This window comes from Neopsephotus bourkii, unplaced genomic scaffold (assembly GCF_033783945.1).
Source record: "Neopsephotus bourkii isolate Nb327-2 ecotype Australia unplaced genomic scaffold, CSIRO-AGI_Nbou_v1 NB_1825, whole genome shotgun sequence".
Lineage (NCBI taxonomy): Eukaryota > Metazoa > Chordata > Aves > Psittaciformes > Psittacidae > Neopsephotus > Neopsephotus bourkii.
Window position 1 is genome coordinate 4689666 of NW_026902298.1, and position 22507 is coordinate 4712172.

General features: G+C 39.6%; 1 protein-coding gene across 4 annotated transcripts in view; it reads right to left on the reverse strand.

Moving 5' to 3' along the window:
* GRM5 (glutamate metabotropic receptor 5) overlaps nucleotides 1-22507 on the reverse strand; it is a 260905-nt gene that overhangs the window by 20779 nt on the left and 217619 nt on the right. For all 4 annotated transcript variants that reach the window (XM_061343758.1, XM_061343760.1, XM_061343757.1 and 1 more), the window contains 3 exons: nucleotides 17987-18155; nucleotides 14902-15028; nucleotides 4342-5281 (listed from right to left, as the gene is read on the reverse strand). In XM_061343758.1, the coding sequence (XP_061199742.1) occupies nucleotides 4342-5281; nucleotides 14902-15028; nucleotides 17987-18155 (1236 nt within the window). The remainder of the gene's footprint in view (nucleotides 1-4341; nucleotides 5282-14901; nucleotides 15029-17986; nucleotides 18156-22507) is intronic.

Below are 22507 nucleotides of genomic sequence, written 5' to 3' on the forward strand. Positions count from 1 at the left end.
GGATCCCTACTCCTGAATGAAAGCTGTCAGTCCTATCAGTTCAGCAGGTGTATACAAAGCAGTGCCCAATTCTGCAGTCACACAGTGGTAGACAAACTTCTTAGGAGGAAAGGTAAGAAGAAATTCGGGACATCTGGTTTATCCCCCAGGCCAAGGCAGCATCACTGAGACTCCTTAGTGTGCATTCCTGTCTAGAAATATCATAATAGCAGCTCTGGTAGCAGAAATGATCTTTATCTCACCCGGGATATAGAGTTGAGAATGAGAAGAGGATAAATTAGCCCTGTATTTTGCACTCTTGCAAAGAGGCTGTGTAGCATAGAAGAGAATAGTTTCTGGGACCTTAAGGTAGGATTTGTTTTATTTATAGCCTTCCTTATCCCTATGAAATTAACAGGTAAGATAACTGGGAGCAGGAGGTCCAGACATGTCTCTACTCAGGTTGGTGTGGCTTTGACTCCAGATACATAGTGTTCATCATTCTTCTTTGTGGGATCAGTTCTGATAATGTCTAGTTTGTTAGCCCTGCTTTTCATGGTAGACTATATTTTGGTGAGTACTGCTGAATCACAGGAGCCTATGGTGAAATGGTTTTAATTTCACTGGGTAATGAATAGTTTTACTCTCTCCTTCTACATATTTCAGTATGTGAAGATTCATTTCAGCACATATCCACAGCTTGCCTGATTTTTCTTAATTGAAGAACACCCCATGCAAAAAGTCATTTAGGACTTTAACAGATGCATTTCTTTATTTAGGCAAATGCAGTCTTGTTATCTGTCATTTTGCAGCTGATGGGAAAGCTCTGAATGGAGCATTGGCATTATCTGTTCGACAATGATTTGATGCAGTACTACACTGCGCTATAAATTAGTGTCAAGAAGCAAAATGCTAATGATAGGGGCCCCTTGATGCACTGGTGACTTAAATAGCATGTTTCTTTAAAATTCTGCAGTGACTCACTCTCTTTTAAATAAAACCCCTTTGAGCTATTTAAATAATGCCATGGAGCTCTAGTGCATATTTCCTTTGATTCTGAGTACTTCAGTGTTTACTTGAATAACTATCCAAACAAGCTTTTGAGCATCATAGTGATTAATACCTTGAAGCGTATTACTTTCTGCAGCAATATTTTTTCCCAGAAATGTTTGAGTATTAAATCAAATGGTTGAATTCTCTTTGTTCGTGCTCTGCAGTAAGCAGAATTGAAGCTGAAAATGGTTTTCTGTTCTTTCTTGGACATGATAGCAGACACAGCTGAAGTCCTGGGCAGCATTTTAAATGTACTCAGCACATTTCAGGATTTGTTTTGTTTTCTTTCATGCAACCAAATAGGCAATGATTAGAGAGAATTTCCCATGGTTGATGGAATCAGTTTCCTCTTGTAACCCACACCCTTCAGGCACACACTGACTGAGCACTGCTATACTCACTGGCACCATCACAGTTTAACCAGCTGAGGACTCAGACACACAGATTAAGAGTGTCGTAGTTTTTATCCGTTGATGAACGCTGCTGATGGCACAAATGATTTTCTCCAAGTTTCAAATGAAATGTTCTAGTTCTTCATATCTAGGCAAATGCATAAATATATCGCAAAATCATAGAATAGTTAGGGTTGGAAAGGATCTTAAGATCATCAAGTTCCAACCCCCCTGCCATGGGCAGGGACACCTCACACTAAACCATATCACCCAAGGCCTCATCCAACCTGGCCTTGAACACTACCAGAGATGGAGCATTCACAACCTCCTTGAGCAACCCATTCCAGTGCCTCACCACCCTAACAAGAAAGAATTTCCTCCTTATATCCAACCTAAACTTCCCCTGTTTAAGTTTTAAACCATTACCCCTTGTCCTATCACTGCAGTCCCTAATGAAGAGTCCCTCCCCAGCATCCCTATAGGCCCCCTTCAGATGCTGGAAGGCTGCTATGAGGTCTCCACGCAGCCTTCTCTTCTCCAGGCTGAACAGCCCCAACTTTCTCAGCCTATCTTCATATGGGAGGTGCTCCAGTCCCCTGATCATCCTCGTGGCCTCCTCTGGACTTGTTCCAACAGATCCATGTCCTTCTTATGTTGAGGACACCAGAACTGCACACAATACTCCAAGTGCGATCTCACAAGAGCAGAGTAGAGGGCCAGGATCACCTCCTTCGACCTGATGGTCACACTCCTTTTCATGCAGCCCAGGATATGATTGGCTTTCTGGGCTGCAAGTGCACACTGAAGCCGGCTCATGTTCATTTTCTCATTTACCAGAACCCCCAAGTCCTTCTCCACAGGGCTGCTCTGAGTCTCTTCTCTGCCCAGCCTGTAGCTGTGTCTGGGATTGCTCTGACCCAGGTGTAGGACCTTGCACTTGGCATGGTTAAACTTCATGAGGCTGGCATCAGCCCACCTCACAGGCGTGTCAGCTTTGTGCTGCCTTTATAATCCCTAAACACAAATACCAAGCTTTCTCAATGCTCTTCAGAATTGAAGGCATTCCTAAGATAGTGCTATTGAAAAGGAAGTTATTGCTGCTGATGATCTATTATATTCTGCTACTAGCTCTCTACCGCAGGTGTTATCTACATATTGTGGGATATAAAGAAGTAGTAGCAGTCCTCAAAAAGAAGAAAATACAACTTTTCTTTTAAGATATTTGATAGCAGGGCATACTCTTTCAGAACAAAACAAAGATTTTAGAGCAGTATCTTTCAAAACTGGCCCTCCCAATCCCAAGCTATTCCCATCATCTCTAACTTCATTTTATGAGTAAAAACTTTTGAGATGGCAAATGGTCTCTAAAGCAAAAGTGATGGGAAATAATAATGATCTCAGAGAGGAAGAATGCCATCCTGTTGAGGACATATTATGAAGAATGCCTCTTCTATCTGGCCCAGAAGTTGTTGCAGGGCTTTAAACCTGAATACCTCAGGTCAGTCAGGCATACAGACAGAGGCTGTAGGAAAGGAAAAAGACATTCCAGATAACCATCACCTAAGCTGATAAAGGATTTATACTTTCAAAATAGCATCCTACTCTGCACCTGGAAAGGAAATGGAAGATACCATCATTAACTGATCTTAGGTATATCTTGTAATAGACTGGCCATTTCTGTACGAATTCAAAGTCACTGAAAGAGAAGCATTAGTCATAATCTGACAGAAGCAAGTCATCACTTTGGCATAATTTGTCCTGCAGGTGTTACTAAGAAAATCCTTCCTCGAGTATAAACTGTAGTTCAAACAAAAATGAAAGTAACAATTGCCCTTGTTCCATGCGAACTCCAGCTGTGAACAACAGCATATCCTAAAATCCACATGTGTTTCAGTGAGGAGGAAAATCTAGCTGCTTGTCACTTCCAGGCTAGGCATAGATAGCTGACTAATGACCAGACTTTCATATAAGAAGAATTATTTATTTATGCCAGTAGTTAAATAAACCAAATCATCCCCATAACATAAAGTGAAAGGGACCAAAAGATGAAAACGAAACACTGGTCTGGGTGCATTTCTACATGTTCTGTCTATGAAGCAGGACAGTATTTCTACTCCAGAGCTCTCCTTTGTCTTTAGCATTGACTTACTCTAATTTTTATACATTGAACATGGAAATTGTCTTCATGATCACTGAAATCAAATAATTCCTTGGGAATAAACAAAGAAATATCTCACAATGAGCATCTGTTCAATGGCAGGAAGGGCAGTGAGCATCTGAATTTGGTGGAGTTAGAATAAATACAGAAAAAGGTATCAAGGTAAAGAAGAGAAGACAGGTGAGGACAGAAAGAAAGCAGGAAGAAATAATACAAGAAAGGAAAATCAAGGGCATAGGAGATAAAAAGTATAACAGAGGAGTCAAATGAAACAAATCCTCAGATGCCTGAGAGAGGCTGCTCTCAATGACACTTGTTTTTATTACTATACGTTGATTATGTAGTACTAACAGCAACTCTGTTCTCTTACTGCTGTGACTAGAGGCAAAACACAGATGCCATACGATTCATTTGAGGGAAAGAGATTGTGAATTGGTGCATTCATGACAAGGCAATGAGTTACATTTCTTGTTCTCTTGTTCTTTCCTCCTAAGATCTTGGTTCCCTCTCTACATTAAGTGTACAGTTGACACAGCCAGTAATTCCAGCCTTATAATTGTTTGCCTACTGCTCTGTCTCCTTTATGTATAGCATTGTGACTAAATCAAACCCAAAACTGTTACAGGTGTGGAAGACAGAGCTCACTCCTCTCCCAGTGCAGAGATACAGGGAATTAATATTTTTCCCCTCTGTCCTTCCACCATTAACTCTCAGAAGAACAAAATTTCTTCCCCACACTCCCACATTAGCAAACTTTACCTAAGGGTTTCACCAGATGATCCCCTTCGTTTCCATAGGTTGACCAGGCTGCTTGAGCGGCTTGCAGCTGAAGATGACTTTCCATCCCCTACGTGCATGCGGACCACTGTCGATGTGGTGAATGCGCTGCGTACGTTTCTTTCAGGCTTCGCAAGGATGATATACACCTTGGGCACAAACATACAGCCGAGGGCCACCGTGGCACTCAGACTCACTGAGAAACACATTGTGATTATCTTGTAGTTGCTTCCAAAATATATTGGCACAAAAGCCAGCCAAATGATGCAGGTGGTATACATTGTAAAGGCAATATACTTTGCTTCGTTGAAATTAGCTGGGACATTTCTTGTCTTAAATGCATAAAAGGTGCAACTCAAAATTAATAATCCATTATATCCAAGGGGAGTTACAACACCCAAGTTGGTGGTGTTACAAATCAGGTAGACCTCTCGGATGCTTGGGTAATCATGCATAATATCTGGTGGCTCCATTATAAAGAGGGCAACAATTATGCCTAATTGTATGCATATCAAGATAAATGCAATAACCAGTTGGGCGCAGGCACTCATGAACCTAGGCTTCTTTGTACAGATTTTCTTCTTGCTTCCAGCCAGGATTCTTGCAATGCGGTTAGTTTTAGTTACTAAAGCAGAATAACTCATAGCTGGGGAGAGGCCGATACCAATTCGCTGAAGATAACAGTAAATCTGTTGAGGTTTTGCGATGAGACAGAACGTGCACAAGTAACCCAAGCAGATGCCGGCTAGAATGATGTAGCAAAGTTCTCGGCTGGATGATTTGACCACTGGAGTATCACGGTACATTATGAATATAGCTGTAACAAACAAGGTGGCCAGCAGACCCAGACATGCAAAAACAACTGCTGCAATTGGTTCAGGATCACCCCATCTGAGATACTGGACTGGGATGAGGTCACAACCTACAGAAAAAAAGGAAAACACAAAGGTAAACATAAATATATAGAAGTGACATTCTTTAATGATATAGTTACAGGTTTTCCTGCTATTTCTCTTATCTATCAGCATTGGTGCTATGTGAGCACTGCTTAACAGCAGCCAGAACACTGGTATGTTGTCAACACTCTTCTAGCTACCGATTAAAAGCACAGTACTATGAGGGCTACTATGGGGAAAATTAACTCCATTTCAGCCAGACCCAACACAATAGGAATAAGGGGGGAGGACACTGATGTTCTGAAGTGCAACCTACTGACAACAGCAAGCACAGTGACACTGCCAGCCAGGGCAGGACAGCAGGATGACGGAGTGGAGGAAATGCAACTAAAACCTTTAATCTCTCCTATACTTGTATTAAGCTTGACTAGTAATGACTGAAAATTCTAAATGACCTCAATATTTGTGACCATTGTAATCAGTTTGCTATCTTCTGGTAGGTCTGACAGAATGCCTGATGTCAACCTAACTGGGAATGGGTCATGGCAAGGCACTTCTCCCCACAGGGATGGAGAACCGGGTGCTCATCTCTGCATTTTCAGCAGTGAGGATAATTACTACTGTGTGATGGGCATCTGAATGCCAAGCAATCTCAGTTAATTAGGGAACTTGGGACCTCAGTGATGACTTGATGAACAGGAGTAAATGTAGATGTCAGGGCTGGGAATTTCTACATTCAATATTTACTCTTCACCTTTTCCTTTATTTTAAGTGAAGCTTAAAGGTTTTTCAAATCTGACACGACATTCTTAGTAGTATAAATCATTTCATGAAATGTAGGGGTAGGAATCAAGCTTAGATCCTCTCATCTCCCCTTATTTCTGTATTCTATATCTCTTCACTATTAATATTATCAAAAATACAATATCTACAATGAGGTGGTATACTCAGTAGATTGTATGGCAAAAGTACAAGGCAGATAGTTCTGTATTCTTCCAGAAAGCAGAAGAAACAGAAGGATAAGGGTCAACAAGTCTTTGACATTAGTGCAGTTCAGGGATACGAATTTGTAGTCACTCCAGTGTAATAGAATTGTGCTCTTCATTATTACATTCATATTAAGTTGCCATCCATATTTTAACTGCATTCCTGTGCAAAGCTTTCTGTTGCAGTAATGAAATTATTGCCATGTCTTAATGTAACAAAGACACCTAAATTTTTATGGAACACTTTCATAGCATTAGTTAGTGGTACTTATTTGAATCCTGCTGATTTTAAAGGGTTTACTTGTTTCATTGTAACTTGTTTCATTGTTTCATTCTAAAAGTCCAAGATTAATGTAGCATGGGAATCACGTAATTGAAATCAGCATTTTATACCAGTGAGAGTCGTGGAAGAAAGGTGAATACCAGAAAGCATACTCTGGTGTGTGCAGATACCCCATATGGGTTCTTCCCCAATAAGTTTTATGGGTGACCTCTAAGTCTGTTTTCAGTTTTACCAAAATGCAATTAATATTTTGGTGAAACAAATTGTTACCGGCTTCTAATACGCTATATATTCTTGGACAAGAAATTTGAAGGGAAATGTTCTTTATCTGACAGTTGGCCTTTACATATGGACAATGATATAGGGACTGAATTTTGCTTAGTTTCTAATGTTGCAGCAGAGGTGAATTATAAACAAGCATTTCTCATTAGTTTCAGTCTATTTCACACCTTCCTTGCTTTATTACTCTTTTTACATTCTCTTAATAAAATACCTGAGAAAAGAGTTGAAACCTTTACCGCTTTTCACCCCATCTCTATGCATAATTTATGAGGAGAATGCTAAACTGTGCAATGATTTATTCCTCAATTACAATTTAAGGACTGGATAGTCTTCATAAAGCAATGACTGGTGAGGTTTTCATGTAATAGCTTTGCAGCTAATGATTTCTGACAATGGCACATTGCAGAAAGGGACAACTAGATCAAGTAAAAGAAATATGGGAAAACAGCACTATGAGTATTCAATTTAGGTTGGTGGCCAGGATTATACCAAGGCAAAAACTGAAAAATGGTAATAAAAGGAGAACTAATTCCTATCCCCTAAATATGTGTATGCTGAATGGTGATTTGGGCAAGATCCTGCCCCACAGCCCACCTCCTATACTTTATCAATATCTCTGAGCACTTGGAAAGTCTTTTCTCCTACCTGGCCCAGAAACTCCAGGTGGAATAGAGCCAGCAGCCTTGTCTTGTGGTCCCTGCAGTTTGATGAGGCAATCTTTGGCTTGTGGAAAGGCTGCTAGGAACCAGTCCAACTTGGAGCAGGTATAGAGTGCTCAAGAATGCACTGCTTCTGGAACTGGAGGCCCAGTAAAACTGACATAAAACTGTCTATGTGTTGTTCTGGCCAGAAGCCTATCCAGTGAAAGCAAGTGAATAGCAAGAGAAGCAGATATTAAAAATCAGAGTCCCATTTGACATGCTAAGGAAAGTGTTTCTGAAAAGAGCATCTACCATCAAATTACAGATAAGGATCCATAAGGGTCTTATGGGGAAAAGGTTCTAATAGTCTGGGAAAAACATATAGCTATTTCAGGGATGGGCAGAATTGTTCCATAAACAAAGAGAGGGGGAGCTCTAGACAGCTGGACCGCTTCCATAGGTCTGAGAGCCTGTGCTCTCTCTGTAGAGGTAGACTTGTCACTTTATTCTGATCTTTCAAATTGCATTAAAATTAGCTCATCTGGGAGAAGAGTTCACAGATATGAAGCGCTGTATTACAGTCCATACTTTCTGGGGATTTGATCTTGACACTGTTTTGATTTGTTATTATAACCTTGACACCTAGGAGACCTTATCATGCCTTCAGCATTCAGAAAACTGCATTAACTTAGCACTGACAATCCTTTTCATGTTAGGCAATATAATATATATAATTAAACTAGTTCCAAAGGTAAACATGACAGACTAAAGCTTGTGAATAGGATGCACATTGGAAAGTGAAGGGAATTCAGTGAAGTGTCTTAAGTCAACATCATGAAGTAAAGCTACTGAATCTGCACATGGTTACTAAAGCTGTCAGAAAATTACTGCTGATTTACTAAGTATTTAATATTCTTCAGTGGGGTTTGGCACCCTGGGCAATGGGTTCAGCCTGTCAACAGAATACTTGGTTTTCCTGGTAATTTCACAGAGCTTTCCAAGGATAACAGAAATCCAAACACCAAAGCTGAACCCTAAATAACAACGTAGCCACGTCTTAGGAATGATAGTCTCCACATAGGGTTTGGCACACGTTATTCAAAGTGCATTGATATTATGCTGATAAATATTTTATATTAATGCTTCTAATATTTCCCTATTTACGTTCCCAAAAGATGGGAAAAGGAATATCTTTATTAGTTATTTGGGTTTTAACATATGGAAAGCTGGGATGCAAAAATGTAGGAATTAGAATAAAAATCTACATCAGAATAAAGAGCTACAGGATAGCTTTTATTTTATTTTTATATTTTTCTTAATAAAAACCTAACTTGTTACCCAAACAGACAAGGCAAAAGTAAGGATTATATTCCCCAAAGTCCTGGGTGAGAAATCAGCCCCCCTGACCTCCCCATGGGATGTGGACTAACTGAAGTGTGAAAGGACATCTTTAATGCTTTGATGTTAAATTCTGGTGCCATGATGAACTATTATGGTCTCCAATTCTTTGCCCTGTTCTGCTGGGACCTTTTGTAGTTGTTACAATAGCAGAGCATGTAGAGGTGACCATGAGCTGGTTTAGCTGCTGCAGTTCCAAGGATGACACATTGACTGAAACCATCAGCAAAGCAGGTTTGCAGAGTCAGAAGATGCAGCTGAGGACTGTGCATGTGTTTATTGTGCCACCTCTGTAGGGCAGGAATAAGAATCAGTCACATCTTAAACCATGAAAACTGGGGCATCTCTAGCTCAGGAGCCTAAGTCCTTAGCAACCTAAATACACTGATTTAGCTGTGCATTGCAGTAAAAGGCAAGGCTGGGAATCTTAGAACAATTCATTGAAGTTACTCTGTGACCACATGGGGAATGATTCCTTAATTATACAAATGTGCAGAAAGGGAGGAGGAACTGAGGAATTGCAGCACTCAGGTCCATCCTTCTGTTAGCTCTAATGTTTTAAGTTTCACTAAAAATGCGGGATCTGTGTGTTGTAAATCTTTTGTTCAGAATATGTCATGTTCAGAAAACTTTCCATAATGAGTATCCTTCTGGCTTTGTTGAAAAGTCCCCCTTCATCCAGAGCTGTTTGTTGAGCTCAGCATTCTTGAATCAGCTCACCTGAGCCTGAAGCACTGTGTGGCTCATGTTGGAGACAGGCTGTAGATGGACTAGAAGCTAAAGTTCACACCTCACTTGAAACAAGTGATTGAGGGAAGAAAAGCCCTCAAACCCAGCAAAAAGGGAGAGGAGAACATGACAGCCACAGATCCTGGTCATCACATTGCCACCTGAACCCTTAACTCATCTTCATTTTCTTTCTCCAAGAGGCAAGTGTCAGAGTGACAATGGAAATAGTTATATTTCACTTGGAACAGGAAAGAAAAAGAAAAGAGAAATATAGGACACAGAAAGTCAGGATGAAAATTTGACATAATCTCTGATGATGTGCATTTCAAACACTAAAAACAATCAGATAAAAATTGTGTCCTCCTACCCTCAGCCTGAATTACAGCCTTAGCAATTATAGAATCATAGAATAGTCAGGGGTGGAAAGGACCTTAAGATCATTCAGTTCCAACCCCCCTGCCATGGGCAGGGACACCTCACACTAAACCATCTCACCCAAGGCTCTGTCCAACCTGGCCTTGAACACCGCCAGGGATGGAGCATTCACAACTTCCCTGGGCAACCCATTCCAGTGCCTCACCACCCCAAACCCAAGATCCTAGTCATGTTTCAGCAGCAAAAGTGATGTCAGCACAAGCTGAATTGTGTTCTGCCTTGTGTTCACAACCATCAGACTACTGCTGTAATTACCAATGGCTGTAACTGTATTGCAAGCAACAATGCAAGAAAGCATTCTGACTGCAACAGGCAATTACTGCTTGAAGATATTTCATCCAAGAGATGAATGATTGCTTTGCTTGGGGTGGGAGGCAGGATCCAGTCTTATGAGACATGCCAGCCTCAGACCCCCATGACTTTTGCCATAGCCTGAATAAGCATGCTGCAGGAAGAGCCAACCAAGCCCTTGTGGGGATCCATCAAGATCAGCCTTTGAGCATCACCCCTGTCCTTGGCCCCATAGGTGATTTACATGAGCCATGGCAGTGTTTTGTCCCAGACAGTGCCCAGAGCCAAGACAGCAGCAGCTCTCAGCACTCTCTGTTCTCTGCAGCTCTGGCTGACAGTACGAGCAATGCCCTTAGGATGAGGGAAGCAGTAGTCCTTGTTTCTCAGTGAGCAATCCAGATTGGTGCAAGCCAAATGGCATACAGCATCAGCGTTGTCAGGGCTCTTTCAAATGGCTGCTGTATCGTTTAGAGGTCAGGTGCCCTTTTTTAAGCCCTTTCCATTCAAGGATTGTTTGGATAATCCAGCTTTTATCCAGCACTTTCAGACAAGTAGACAAGATCATGATGATGCTATCCTGGGTTTACTTACAAATCAGGTTTCACTTTATTTGGTGAAAGCAATTTTGTAGCAATAGTAAAAACTGATTTCTGATATTTAGCCTTATCCTTGAATGACAAAGAAAACATTTCAAGAGCTGTAAAATATTTCAGCTCTTATTTCCATGGGAACGCAATTAAGAAAATCAAATAGCCAGCATATTTGGACTACACAGGGGATAAGAAAAATGTCAATACAACCTGAAGAGAATCCAGGTGTCAGTGAAATTAATATCACCTGCTTTCCTTGCAGTCCCAGAGGTTGCTAGACAAAACTTAGTTTCTGCTATTGTTGTATGCTGTCCCTGAATGACAGAGAGAATAATTGCCTCTTTCCTGCCTCAAAAATGTCCTTAAACAAGCACTACTGATAACTGCACCAAGATGTTCCTACATCCAATGAAAAACCTTTGAGATGCCAAACAAAACTCGTGTGATCTTTCCAAGGCACCATTTTTGAACACAGAAGGCCATGTCCTCAAAGCCAAGTGGGTTTTTGGTGAACCAAAAAGCCACCCCCATTAAGCTGCTGAAAATTCATATGATTTTAGTCCTCAGTGTTAAGAAAATCCCTTCATTTGTATTTAAACATGCCTGGCATCTCTTTATCTTGCCTCCACTGTGAATAAAATATAAAGAAGGGCTTGGACTTAAGCCCGTGAGTTTCTCTTTGCTCTGAGCATGTGGCTCAGCCGTACTGGCCATACTAATGTGTGAAGTGGTGCTGTAATGTACAGATGTTAACACATTGCATGAGGAACAAGGGGAGCTACAGCAGATTGGAAAGCACATCTTGATACTAAACCAGGAGGATAAAAGAATTACTTTGGTTGAGTGTTGGGATGGTGTAGACACATTTGGAGAAAAGGAAGAGAGTGACTATTTTATTGATAGTATACATAAGCTATGAAACTAGGATTTGTGAGGAAATAAAATATAGGTGGCTAAACATTCCCTTTCTCACCTCAGCTTTACTTCTAGATAGAAACATTTTCAAGTAACTGATTTAATCAAGAGAAACTCCTTCCTTTTGTTTGTCTTTCTTTCTACCTTCGAATTTTCTGTACCTTTCTGTACTTCAGAACTCCAATGTCTTCTTCTGTTCTGAGAATAACTTTGTTTTCCTACATGTACTGCACCCCTTCTGTCTTATCCCCTCCTGCATCTGAATTCTGATTTTTCACAGGCGATTGGAAAAAGACATCAATCTCTCTTCCTTTCTGTGAGCAACAGTACACATTTTATATGTGAAGTTTGTGGCACAAAACCGATGTTGGTCAGTGAGCATAAGAAAGATGAAGAAGCAATGTTTTGTTGTTTGAGCCAAGAAAGGATTCCAAAAATGTTTTTATCCAAGTTCACATCTCTGGCAAACAGTGAGGTACAGCTCTACATTAAAGCCTTCTCAGGCTCGTGGCTAATATACTTACAGGACTTTCATCTGAAGGTGATCGTGCACAGGAGACTTATTCCAATGAGCTTTTTAAATGTGTAGCCTTGTGGAGCTGTTATTATCTAAGACACAGCTTTATCAAGCAGTAAGGAGACATAGACTGATTCAGTATCAGATCTAGGGGCATTTCAAGGAGATTAGTGTATGCTTTATAAAACTGAAGGGAAATTTCCTTGCCAGAATACAAAACACATCTCCCTCTCCTTATTTTTCATTCACATATATTACTACATTTTACATTGTAAACAAGACTGAGACAGTTTTTTACAAGCTGTAAGAGTTGGGACTATAATTATGACCATTAAAAATACAGCTCAATATACTGTATGGATAAGCTGGGAACAGGCTTTTTAAAATCTGTTTTTGATACAAAGCTAAATAAAACAAGATCCAGCCATAATGTGGATACTAAGTTAAGTGAGAACTGCAGAGCCATGAAGCTATTGTGATGGATGCCCTGTTATCAGGAGTGAATATTATATCAGCTGTGCTCATGAAGTCCAAAGGAGGTTCAATGTCCAAACAGTGCCTGCTGAATTTGTGCCTGGCTAAGGAATATGGGTTAGATCTCCTGAGGAACACTGTTTGGCACCGAATTCGAGGGGTTGTTTTGTGTGTATATTGACTTTGGTCCTTATAAAGACATAAAATGCATGTCTAAAGCCAGATGAATGGTTTGCAAAATGTAGCAGCTCATGTAATACAAACAAAGCAGTTGACTTGACTAAAAAGACAACTACTCTTTGTTAAAACAGAGCTGATTAGAAAACCATTGACTCATCCTACAGGGGTTTTCCAGGTGCCACCTCATCCTGCTTTTCCATCCCGAGGGCAAAGTAAGACTTTCAGAGTGTAAATTCTTGCACAAGCACAGACTGATGCCTTGACTGAGGCATGGAGGTCCACATGCCCTGGGGAGCCACTCAAAGCACAGGGCCCAAAGGCCAACCTGGCCTACATATGGTGCTTGCAGGCTTAATTACCCAAACTTCACTATGGTTTTGGGCTGTTCCCATTCTCCATGTTTCAGAAGCGAGTCTTTGGAATGGTCCATTGAGGCACTTGGACAAGTTCCCTCCTAACTGACTCATAGCAGCTCTTTTTCTAACTGATCTCCTTTGGGTAAAACCTCAGCTGCTTATTGAAACAGATGTAAGTTGGGATCTGCCACATCTCAAACAAGAGCCCAAGTGATTGAAGAGTTGATGATTTACGACTAGTTCACTGTCATAAACTGGCCAGCCTGATGTGCTGATCTTGTCTTTGCAACATCGGCTTCGGAGGCTTCTGGATAGCCTATCTGGGATGTGAACCTGTATGAGATTATTCCACATCCTCAGTACTGTCCTTTGGGGGATATGTGGAGCTGAATCTCTTTTTATCTTCTTCTCCATTCTCCTTGATATGACGGCTTTGCTGGCTGATTGCTGAGTGCCCTGGGAGTCAGGGCTGGGGGAGCACTTGCAAATCCATGTTATTGCTGTTTCAGCTTCTGCAGTTAGAAGTTTTTTTTATCATTGAAAGTCTCATGTTTGACATTTTCTGTAAAATACCCCAGCAGCTTCATGGCTAAATGATATTTTTGCTATAATTAAGTGACCTAACTCTTATATTATAGCAATGTAGCATTCCTTACCAGGAAAGGAGTAATTTATATATACAAAACTTTCTATAGGCGAAGCCTTGCCTGACACTCTTCCACTTACATCAGTTCATCCAGAAAACTTTTTCTTTTTGTCTTCCCTCTCTTTCACCCTAAAAATTTCTCCCCTCATCAACAGAAGTTATATAAAAACAAGCTTGTTTGCTCTTTAGAAAAACCCTGTCTCATCTCCCCTTGCCCATAAAGAGGCCGGCACAATGAGAACCTGCTCCTTGAGGTGTTTTGAAGTAGTTTGTGCTCTGAGCGTTTGAATTCTTGAATTCTGTTTATTAGTCACAAAGAAGAGAGGCTGTGGGGTACAAGTGTGGGAGTAATTTATCTCTAAAGCAGCCAAATTGGTATTCTGCAAGAGCATGGAGATATACACAAGAAGAACATGAACCCTGTAGTCCAGCAGACTCTGGTGAGCAAAGGACTAATGGAACACTTATGCATTTAGCAGCAGTAATTACAGCAACTAGTTCATAACTTTTTCAGATTAAAAAAAAGAAAGTATTGTGTGACTCTTCTGTACCTGCATGGGAGGAAAATAAAACTGAAAACTGACCTCTCTTAATAATTTCTCTGCCAAGGACTTAATTTCCTTACCTGTTTGGATAGGACAAGGTCTGCATCGCCAGCTAGATGTTAGGACAGGATAAAACCAGGACTATGTTTTTATTCCTAGATCTAGTAATTCAGGTCTTTAGAAAGCATCTTAATTACACCGATGATTCCTGGATCAGGTTGAGAAGAGGGGACAAATACTAGCCTCAGTTCAAAAGTCAGCTCTGTCCCTGAGTTCAATGTGACTGAGACAGTCCTCATACTCACTTGTGTCTGGCATTTGTTTCTTCAGCTCAGAACATTTTCATTGACAACATAAGCACAGCCACAACCCATTTACCTGTGAGGTCATCATTGGGCCAGGAGCCAAGCTGGCAGGCTTTGCATGTGTATTCATCATATACATATTCATTCTCTTTACAAGGAGTGCAGGTCCAACAGCAACTCACTTCTCCCTTACGGATCACCTGAGACAAAAATTGACATTTGGTTTAACAACATAAATATGCATTCATGCTGCCCCAGTTGCTAATTTAATTTTTAAATCCCTTTTTCTTTAATAGAGTTTTTTTTAGAAGTTTACTTTAAATGAACTTTCTTTTAATGATATTTCTGCTTAAACAAAATGACTCAAGTTCTCAGTTCTCCCATCATGTGTGTACCAGAATAAAGATACCATCAGTGCCACAGAAGTATAAGTGGAGGTACAGACTGGCAATAAGATGCTTTTTCCATCTTAGAATAAACAAAACTCAATATTTCTAACTTGGCAATGTGCCTACAGAAGCCACCGTGTGATACACAAGGCATATAGTTCACTCCATTGTGGTCCATACAAGGAATCATTTCAGAAACATTATTTCCCTAAGGGCTCATTACCCTAAGATTTTTTGGTGCTTATTTTCCACCCAGATGTGAGTAATTTGTTAAAACTGATTTTTTTCCAGACATAAAAACTGAACATGCCTTTTCCAGGATTATTTAATTACTGCAATTCTAATTAACATTTAAGAATGATAATGTTATCTTTATCCATTTTAACATTTGACCTGATTTCTCATTTTATAATTTACTGCCAAACGTTCTTGCATGCTCATAACTGAGATGCAGATTTTTCAAGATCCTTATTTATCATCTCTGGGCACTAAAAACATCTGTGCTTCTTGTCAATATGTCTTTCTTTTGAAATAAAGTGTTCCCAGCTTCCCTGCTCTTCCCAAATATTTTCTAAACTAATACTCCCAATTACAGCATAAGTAGTTTGACTTATGTGCCTTTTGCAATGATAAATTTAGCAGGTGGCTTAAAAAACCAATGTCTTTACTGCAAACTTAATCAATGAAATGTAAAGGAGTGTAATCAAAAATAACTAGATTGCTCTTTGCAATGCTGCAGTGAAAAAAAGGTCAATTATGTCATTTTCATCAGCAATATGGTGACTTTAAAATGTCATTTTTTTGTTTTGTTTTTAAAATTGTAAAGTATGAAAAGAAGAAAAATCCACACTGAAACATCTAAACTGGCAGAGAGCCCACAGGAGCATATGTAATTTGCTCTACAAGTGTTAAGACTAATCTACTTGCAAAACAGAATAGCTGTCCTCTAGAAGAATTCACATACCAGACTTTCTTTCATTTTGAACTAGAATAAAAAGTTGAACAAACGACAAAATTTCTTATGTCCGGGAAAATCAATTCTTAGAAATCTTGCCCTAAGTTTTAGACACATATCCTGGTAAATATGATGCATTACAAAAATCCATAGTTTTACAATGCATAAAATACTCAGGAAAATGAAATGACAAAATTATAACCATATACTATTATCAAGCCACCTAAACATTCTATCAAAACAATTCACTTACACTTGCCTGTTAAACTTTTCACTAAATCAATACCTTCTATAAAATACTTGGAATTTGACCAATCTGGCAGTAAACTGGTACACTGATAATTTCTTACCCAGCAACAACTGGGGGTGAATCCAGAGAAGAATGATGTATCCTTCTATGGAATCAATATCATTGCTCTCTACTACTCAGAATCAGGTCAAAATTTTTTTGCATTAAATTGCTCAGACATCTATTTCTTCATCCTTTTAATTTTTTGAATAATTGTTTATTGTAGCATTTAGCTGAAACCAATCTCTTCTGCCCCTTGTAATAAAAATAATTCTCTTTAAATAAAAACTTATTTTCCCCTCCTCTTGTCATCTGGGCAATCCTTTGAACCTGTATACATTTAAATAAATGTATGTCCACACTATCTCAAATGTTTGGAGTTGCTTGTGTATGGATTTTATCAAATCTTTGTTGTTGAGATGCATCTTAAGTGTTTTCAGAGCCTACACGAGGATGAGATGACTCCTGATCTGGAATACTAAATCATTTCCATTGAAAACAAAGAAGTTCAGAAATGTCAACAACTGTATATGGCCTACACTGAAGACATTTGGTCTGATGAAACTCATGTACCAACTCTGCCAAAGACCAGTTAGTGAATAAAACATGATGACTGCTCTACAACTCTGGAAAACTCAGTCTGAAGAGGCTCACTTTATGTTGCAGAGCATTATCAGCCTCCCACCAGAATGTCATTGCAGCTGATTGCCAGGTTTTACAGGCATGCCATGTTAACACAGGAGAAAAGTGATCCAGCTTCCAGTGAAACATGTCAGAAATTACAGCTGCTTTTTTCAGTCTGAGCTCCTCTCCATGCTCATCCCCTCGTTCTACAGGCTTTTATATAAATGACTGCATGGTAAGCTAAGGACTTGCAGGATTTTAACTGTTCTGCGGTGTTGTGCTGAAGGATAATAGAGTATAATTAATATATGACAGATTCATTTACCCTCCTTACTAACAGCAACATGAAAGGTAGAAAGGAAAAATCAAACACCTGGGAAATAAAGCAGCAGTAAAACATACATGACTAAAACAAATGTTACCTGCATTTCCTGAAGCTCTATGCAATGATAGTTATTGATGTTCTCTGATGATGCCACAAATTTGATCTGAGTAATAATGTTCCAGTCTAGGTGTCTATGTCTAGCACTGGAATAATAGCAATTATTATTTATGATTTGTCTGACAATTTGCTATACTATATTTGCTATAATTGACTGACAATTCCCACTCAGGGATTTGCAATCCATTGAATCAGATGCTGTAAAAATATACAACAAAAAGCCCACAAGCAGTGCCTGTTCTAAAGTATTTGTGAAATAAGTAAAAAAAGTCGTAATTCACAGACACAAGAGTACAAGAAAATGGCAGTTTATGAAAATTGTGATATTACTATGATACAAGTAAGTACTAAATATATAAGTCTGTACTTTTTAGTTAAGGTGTGGGATATTTGTCTCCATGGGAGAGTTAGGAAAAACTTGCATTCTGCATGACTGAAGTAAATGGAGAAAATATTTACCTTTATCTGGCCTTTTTCACAGGGTTCACTGCACACAGATCTGATGATGTTATTTTTCTCTGACCATATTTCATCATCGTCCATTTTCAGCTCACCATTGTCCCAGCTGCCAACATTGATATAATCAAAGTAGTCCTTCCCCATTTTCTTAAAATTCATAATTTCATATCTTTGGAAACAGAAAGGGGAGACATAGCTCAGTTGAAGAGAACATCATGAAATGTTTCAAATTAAAGGAACACTGTACAGTCAATATCAAACTTATAGAAAGAAAACAAAATTCAAAGCATTATGCTTCCCTTAAGTCTGTCCTAATGATTTTTATGATATAATACTTCCTTTCATTTGTATTTTGATTAATTTTCTTCTATTTGAACACTTTGGGGTTCAGTGGCTGAGCTTCTGAGAATGAGTGTGTTTATTTCAGGAAAACAATGAAATGAGCCAGACACAGGATTCATCCTGTGTAACTTTCAGCACTGAAGCCAACTGCATAAGGAAGCCTAGCTGTCCAAGGATCCCCCTATGGAATATGCAGAGAAATCTAAACTTGTAATGGCAGTTCCCTATGCTAAGTGCTCCTCACTGTGCAGGTGCTTATTCCACTTCTGAGAGAGGAAGCCTGAAGACAGTTGAGCTTGTAAAGTGAAGTTGAAGAAACCTAGGCTTGCGGGATCAAAAGAAACTTCCCCTGCTGTAAGACCGCAAGATGCAATTCAGTGTGGCACCAGAAAGGAATCGGGCATCATTTGTCAGGCACAGCCTCCAGGAATATGGGTCTTGATTGAGGCTCCCGGGAGATCTTATCAAGAAGAACCTTGTTGACCAGGCATTTGAAAACTGATGTTGAGATTTGCCTTTTATTTTCTTTTTCTTCTACAACATTGCAGCAGCAAATGCTATTGTCTCCCATCCACACACCCCCCTTCATTTTTATATGATTCCTCAGTGAGAACACATTTAATTCATTGTACAATATGGCATGGAAGAGAAAGAGTATTCATGCCTCAGTCCTCAGCTCCTTTCAGGTCAGATCACCTCTTTATCTGTGAACAGAAGGGTTAGGAACAGAGCTAGAGCTGATAACAGTTTTTAGGTTCATGTTCCTCTTCCTCCTACTTTCTATTTAGCTCCTACAGTCTCAAGGAAAGTTCATGCAGCAGTGTAGGGCTCACTAGCCTTCTACCAGCATGCTGAACACCAGGTTATCTTTCTGCCTCACAGGCCAGTTCATGTTTGGAAAGTTGGGCAACTCCTGAAGTGAGGATGTCATGCTTTTCTTTGCTTCCTCTTTAGTGAGTTTTGCAATAATCTGATGAAGCAACATGAAATTCACCAATGGAAAAAATCAATCAGTATAGATTGAGAAGATTAACACTCATAGGTTTAGAAAACCTGCCTGGCTCATAAATGAGGAGACAACTTTCTCCTGGCAGCAGGCGCAAAATTAGTCCCTAAGGCAAAGCAGGGGTTGGATTAAGAGTGACATTTTCAGAGTGTAATTAGTGAAGTCCAAAGCAGAGATAAAAGAACCATCTCATTAAATAGAACAGTCTCTTAACTAAGATCCCCAAGTATCTCTCTTAAGGTTTGAGGAAACATAAGACTGACAAGTAGTATTCATACTGTATAAAGCATCAATATTTTTCCCATGCTGACATAAAATATTTACAGTAAGCCTATTCTATAATATTCTCCACCCATGGATCCCAGGATGCTTTGCATCAGGAAACTAACTGTTACAGTGGGGAAACTGTGACATGGATTGAATGCCAAAATCACACAGAGGCTTGGATCAGGACTGCAAGCAACCTGTGAAAGAAAATGAAAGTGGAGTGTGACTGAACGGGCAATATGATATTACCAATACCGTATGATTCTTGAGTTTTTCCAAAAGAAGAAGTAATCATCAATAACAATTTATGATACTCCTGGAGTCTGGAATATTTCACTTTCCATCCTGTATAAAGAAGGAAATGACCACACCTTTGAGAATGACCTGATCAGAGCTGGAGATGTGAATGCCAGACTGACACAAATGAATCGAACCCAAATAACACACATGCAAATACAAATTAACAGGCTTTTACACGTTTTTAGAAACTCAGGGATTTTGTTTGAGGTTCACAAGCACAGTAACAGTCTGTTCAAGAATCAAGCAGAATAACTGAAAAGTTAGCCCAGAAGCCACTGTGAAGTCTATTCAACATTGTCATGTCACTGTAACACTCCTCTGAGTATTGTTTTGTTATAGCTGTCAATTCAGAGATCCATGGGCAGATAAATGAAAGTACTGCCAATGCTTAACAGGCCACAGGACCTAACAAATTATGTCTCCAGTAGTAGTTCCATGCACACATCCCAAGGGTAATACTGGAAAGAAATCTAACAAATTAAATAACCTATTGTCTCAATATGTTTATTGTCTCTTCTCTGTGTAGAAGAGCATCGATGGACTAATAGCCACACTCAGTAAGTCCAGTTCTATAATGGAGATCCAGGAGTCGCTGGATTCCTGGGGCTACCTTGAGGTACCACAGGGGCAGTTTGTCACTTTAGGATAGGAGAGACCAGATGGTGCAATTTCCAGCAGTGCCCTAGTCACAGTGTAAAACACTTGTTTCAAAACTGAAGTGCCATGAAGTTGCTGAGAAACCATATTTTATTGGTAGTACAGACAAAACGTCAATATTTTGCTTTCTTGCCTTCTGCTTTCTTGATTCCTTCTTTGGAGCTTTAATAGTATTTGCAGATAGTTGTTAGTCTTCCTGAGAAATCATGGTTGTCTCTTCTATTTTAATTTGTTTTTTTCATGTCTTTGTCTCACATAAAACAAGCCCTTCTCTAGACTGTCTATCTGCTTAAAGATCAACATACACATAAAGGACTTTGGGATAGAGACAGGATTCAAAGCATCTTGTGGGATTAATCATGTGTTGTATAATATCAACCCCTTTTTGCTATACATCAAAATCCTGAGCTATCTAGGTCAGAAAGGCTTTTATATTCCAGTTTCCTGCTTAACACTACTACCACATTACAGCTGCAAGGGTTTAGATTTCTGCTTTACAAAGTAGAGATGCAGCTACCAACACAAGTGAACAAGATAGATGAGTTGTTCCAGTATGATTGCACCATCTCCCAGCTGTTGCAAATAGTATTTGAAACTGTTCAAAAGACTATGAACTACTCAAAACCTGGGCATTAGAGATGGAGCGTCTTATAAAGGCTTAACATGAAAAAGTACATTTGAATTCAGTGTTGGCTAATTTAAGCACATGGACTGGATTTAATGATGTGACCGCTATAGAATGGAGAATAAAGAACTGTGTTTCAAAAGCAAACACACAGGGGCCATTTTGTCACCACACACAGTCTGAGTAGACAGAGCACTACTGTATCTCATACAACTCTAGTCAGGCTGGACTTTCTTAAAGTTGAGATACCCCAAGGTGGTCAATCAACGTGATGTCCCCATACTACTAGAAACACTATTGTCCTACTGAGCAAATGACTGCACATGATATAATTCCTTCATCTTCATTTATAGAATTGACTTTAAAAAGACCCAAGACATTCAATTAAATTCCTTGCAACAAATGGAATTAAATCATGACTGTTAAGTATGCCAACATGAAGAAAAAGTAAAGCTAAAGATTTCTTTGCAATATTTAGATATTGTCATTGGTGTTGTCATGCCACATGTCATTTTTTGTGGTCATTTTCAGAGTTTCTGCCTGGAGAAGAGAAGGCTGCGTGGAGACCTCATAGCAGCCTTCCAGTATCTGAAGGAGGCATATAGGGATGCTGGGGAGGGACTCTTCATTAGGGACTGTAGTGATAGGACAAAGGGTAATGGGTTCAAACTTAAACAGGGGAAGTTTAGATTGGATATAAGGAGGAAATTCTTTCCTGTTAGGGTGGTGAGGCACTGGAATGGGTTGCCCAGGGAGGTTGTGAATGCTCCATCCCTGGCAGAGTTCAAGACCAGGTTGGACGAGGCCTTGCGTGATATGGTTTATTGTGAGGTGTAACTGCCCATGGCAGGGGGGGTGGAACTTGATGATCTTAAGGTTCTTTCCAGCCCTAACTATTCTATGATTCTATGAAATGAGTGAAACAGATCGGAATAAGGTAGGATGCAGCCCACTGCATCTCAGCGTCATTAAAACTAAATGGGAATCCTTTAAGAGAAGTCTGGAACAAGTCTTTTTAAAAATAATTTGGTCAGAAAAATCCAGTCTGAGCACTTTTCTTCCGAATTCAGCTATTTGTAAAAATAGAAAAGTTTAGCGGAAGTCAGCCTTGTTCACCAACACAGGGCTGAAAATAAATTTCCATCTGAAATTTTCCTGGATTTCTGCCAGTTTGCATCTGAGTTCTCCTACCAGCCCACAGTGCATTTCCCTAGAGTCTGAGTCCAAAGAGTTTGAGAATTTATGTCTCCAGAGACACAAACAGACTGCTCTGTATGTGGCTGTCCTGCTCTCTTTTGGGGAAAATGCTGACTTTACAGGTTTT